The sequence below is a fragment of the Microtus ochrogaster genome, chromosome 5, assembly GCF_000317375.1.
Source record: "Microtus ochrogaster isolate Prairie Vole_2 chromosome 5, MicOch1.0, whole genome shotgun sequence".
In the NCBI taxonomy this organism is placed as follows: Eukaryota; Metazoa; Chordata; class Mammalia; order Rodentia; family Cricetidae; genus Microtus; species Microtus ochrogaster.
Genome location: NC_022012.1, coordinates 3,649,691 through 3,654,027, shown reverse-complemented (window position 1 = coordinate 3,654,027; position 4,337 = coordinate 3,649,691). Strand labels below are relative to the sequence as shown.

At 43.1% G+C, this 4,337-nt stretch overlaps 1 protein-coding gene across 1 annotated transcript in view; it reads left to right on the top strand.

Moving 5' to 3' along the window:
* LOC101998094 (spindlin-2-like) overlaps nucleotides 1-384 on the top strand; it is a 2,048-nt gene extending 1,664 nt beyond the window's left edge. The window contains 1 exon segment of the mRNA XM_013346092.1: nucleotides 188-384. Within this exon segment, the coding sequence (XP_013201546.1) occupies nucleotides 188-384 (197 nt within the window).
* The last annotated feature ends 3,953 nt before the right edge of the window (nucleotides 385-4,337 follow it).

Genomic DNA, 4,337 nt, shown 5'->3' with positions numbered 1-4,337 from the left:
TAGCCAATAAGAGGCTGGAACTAATGGGCCAGGCAGTGTTTAAAAGAATACAGTTTCCATGTAATTATTTCGGGGCATAAGCTAGCCATGTGGGCGGCTGGGTGCCAGGGATGCAGCCCCGCTGCTCCAATTACAACATACCACCATTTAGATGACTACATGAAAGGCAACCTCAATATCATGCCAGAATGTCCTCCAGTAGAGGTTACTTTGGAATTAGGCAGGGATTCCTTGGCAGGCTAAAGTGTGCAGTACAACAAAAAAGATGGAACCCAAGAGATAGGTAAAATTATTTACCAAGTTCCCACCAAACCATCCGTGTATTTCATCAAGTTTGATAATGACTTCCATATCTATGTCTATGATTTTGTGAAGATCTGTTAAAGTGAAATTCTCAAATTTTGAGGGACAGACTTAAAACTGTGTTTGGAAAATGTTCTTTTTTCAGAGATAATTCAGGTCTTCTATTAATCCTGGTATCTTTTTAATGGAATATTCTTGCTCTAAAAATAAAAATTTGTGAACAGGTTTTGTTATTTGTCAATGATGGATTGTGTCTTGTGGATGGGACATCACAGAAAGACATGCCTTTGTTTTTCAAGTTATATCTCAGGATCCCTTCAGCATTGAAGATGTTGCATGACACCCTTGTTCTGAAGTTGTAAGCGTGAGGTCCCTTTGGGCATTAAAAGAATGTCTGAGTTTCCTGGTTCTCAAAGGAAGGTGTGTCAACCTTCTTTTGAACACAGGGTAATTGCTGAAGCTTTTGTTGTTGACAGGTTATTAGTTTACTGGTAAAAGCTGTGAGTTACCTTGGCTCTAGGCAGTAAAGATTGAAGCCAACTGGGCCATTCAGGAAGATCTGAAACCCCCAGTTCTGTAGAAGTGGTCAGAAGCTCCCTTCATCCATACATTTCTTTGGAAAATCTCTTTTAATGTCATGGTAAGACTATAGCCTGCTTGAGAATCAGTGGAGTTCATTCTGCATCCTGCTTCAGAAGAAATGTGTCTGAGAACCCAGTGAGTCCATGAAAATATTTTGAGGTCCACTTCAGTTACTGGGGAAAATGATGAGTCCTTCTGGGCCTAAAGGAATAAGTCTGAGGCCTCTTTGTCAGAAAAAAGTGGAGAACCCTGTACAGAATGAGAATGTTGCATCCACAGACAAACAGGGAATTTTGAATACAAAATTTTCTTTTTCAGACACAGAAACTCTTATGCTTTGGGGAATGCAGAAAGGTCAATGACTCTTGTGGGGCACCTGATCAAATCTGCATGGGAATTTAGAATATCATGTTGTGCAGGGCAGGAAGCAGTGTGAACAATCTCCAAAAGCTAGGAGGCAATTCTCAGCTAGGGTCCGGGCTAATTCAGTTAACTCCTTCTGATTTTGTTATTTCTTTATTTTCTTTATTTCTTTTGATCAAGTTAAGGCACATACACTATGTTTACAGCACTGCTAGATGTTCTAATGCTCTAGAATGTTAGGCACCTGGGTTGCTTTATTTTTGCACGGAGACTTGAAGTCATAAGATTTGAATAAGAAACACTGAACCTCTTAGAGGGAATTGATCTTTCACACACTAGTAAGTCATGGTCAATATTAGTCAGAAGAAGCACATGTTATTCTCAGTGGGTAATAGATTGTTTATCATGTTCTATGTAGAAACTGTGACCTTTTAACAATCAGATGCAAAACATCTGCCTTTTTATACTCAGATGGACCAATCTGATGCCTTAATGTGCATCTGAGATAGCCAGGAATGGAAAGCAAAGTTTTAACAGGTAATTGATAAGAAAGAAAAGTTATAAACTCCTGTTGTTCATGTGGGCCACAGAGTAGGAAAATATGAGGCTGGCCTGTAAATAAGAATGTAAATATGGCATGATAAGAGAGAGCACCAAACCACATCCCCCTTAAATGAGCATCTTTATTACCTCAGTTTGACAGGCTTGCAAAGTTTGAAGCCGCCATGGGCAGAAGGACTATGTTTGTGTCTTCCTGGGGAGAAGTTGAAGTTCTAACACAATCTACATTAGAGGGACATTTCTAAATTCTCTTTGGTCACAAGGAGCAATTCTGTGGCTCGGTGATTAAGATGGGCAATTCTCGAGGCTCTCACTTTCAGATTGAAGCATTCTGAAGCTGCCTTGTCCATAGGAAAACCTGAGGGCCCTTTGTTCATTTTGATATGTTCTGAAGCCTTCTTGAGGGGGGAGGTAAGAACTTAGGCTCTTTTTGTGAGTCCCATTGCCTTTTAATCTGACAGGATCATCATAAGCATTTAGAAAACACAGGACTAAATGCAAAAACAAAAATCCAAAATATTCAGGCATCTGAGAAATTCACTTGGTTGAACACATTCCACTGACTTAAAAAGCAGTTCTCCATAGCTGGATTGATGGCTCAGTGATTAAGAGAACTGCCTGCTTTTCTAAAGGTCCTGAGTTCAATTCCCAGCAACCACATGGTGGTTGTTATGAGATCTGGTATACTCTTCTGGCCTGCAGGCATGCAGGCAGGCATAATAGTCCTTTTTTTTGCAAGGGATATTTTGGAGACTCCATGGAACTGAACATGATTATCTATGGCCTTATAGGATAGAAGGGATATCTATGGGTATCCCATATTTATATTGAAAGGCTGTGTGTCTGCCTTAGTACATGCTGGAAGATCTTAGGTCCACTAGTTCAGGTCATCTATGTCTGAAATTTTTTTGGACAACAGAGAATGATGTGGTACTCCCTTTTAGAATTGGTGAATATACACTATAGGCATTTCTGTAAAGGTAAGATGCCAATGTTTAAGAACACTGTCACTCTAGAGAGGAGAAGATATAAGGGTAAATGTCACTGAGTTCTCTGGTTTCCTTTTGCCTAAAAAGCCCAGATTCTGCATTTCTTATGTAAAGGTACCCATATGCATTTGGAATAATTGTTGTCAATGGTATTTGTCAGCTTTTTTTTTTTTTTTTGCTTTCACATGACATAGAATCTTCTACTTATCTTACCCTGCCATCTTCTGTGGTATCATTCAGTTGAACACTTATGGAAATGCACTTCTGAATGGCTGTCTGCCCACTTTAGTGTGAAGTCTAACCCTTCCTAGATCAGGAGATGAGTAGTTATGTCCCCCGACAGATGCTTTCTTTGTAGCTTTGGCAGTGCATGATAATACTGTGGTGTTCAATATGACAATTTTTTTTCAGTTTGCTGAAGGAAGGGAGTGATAGATATCCGTGGATGATGGCGAGTAAGGTGCAAAAATCTAAGCAACTCAAGGAAGAGTGGAAATATGGAAACAGAGACATTGAGCAGCTTACAACAGTGTTGTAAGTCAGGGACAGCCTTGATTTGCAATAGGATATCTGAGCCTGCACTTGAAACTCAGGCTGGGAGAAACATCAGTGTCTCCTTCACTGGCTTTTCTAGAGCATAATCTGATACCTGAGCTGGCTTCATTCTCTAGAGCTCACCATATCCCCTATTTTCACAGCAGACTTTTCAGTTGCAAGTGATAAAACACAATTCAAACTGGCTTTAGAGAATGCTGAAGTTTAGTTAAAGCAGAAATACATCAAGAGTTGCTGAGGAATCCCATCTGGACGGGTGAGTATACTATCCAGGGGCGGATTGTCCCAGAAGAGAGCAGAAACCCCCCTCCCCCAGCTCCTTCTGCAGGGCTGTCTTTCTTTTGCACGACCCAGCCCCCCAGCACCCCTCCCCAACCGTGCCCTGCTGTATGCTAGGACCAGTGCTCAAGAACAGTTTTAAGCTCCTACACTAAGCCTACCCACCCAGAGCGGTGAGTGCCTGCCTACCGGGCAGGCCTCAGGGTCCCCTGTAAGGGAGCCCGGGCACCTTCAGCTCCTGCGCCAGGCTTCCTGTGCTCTTCTGGATACGATACCGCCCCCCCTTGCTCCATTCATCCTTTTGTGCCCGGATCATTGGGCTACCGCGTGGCCCTGTTTAGTTGCTGAGGAATCCCATCTGGACGGGTGAGTCTGTGCTATCCAGGGGCAGATTGTCCTGGAAGAGAGCACAAACCCCCCTCCCCCAGCTCCTTCTGCAGGGCTGTCTTTCTTACACACGACCCCCCGCCCCAAGTCTTCGTTTTCTGCAAGGTCCTTTGCTCAGGAACAGTTTTCTGCTCCTACACTAAGGCTACCCACCCAGAGCGGTGAGAGCCTACATATAGGGCAGGCCTCAAGGACCTCCGGTAAGGGAGCACATGCACTTTCAGCCTGTGAGGCAGGGTGTCCTGTGTTCTACTCTTCCCTGCCCTGCCCCCCAAGTTCCCCCTTTTGTCCTCGGGTTATTGGACTACCAGACGTCCA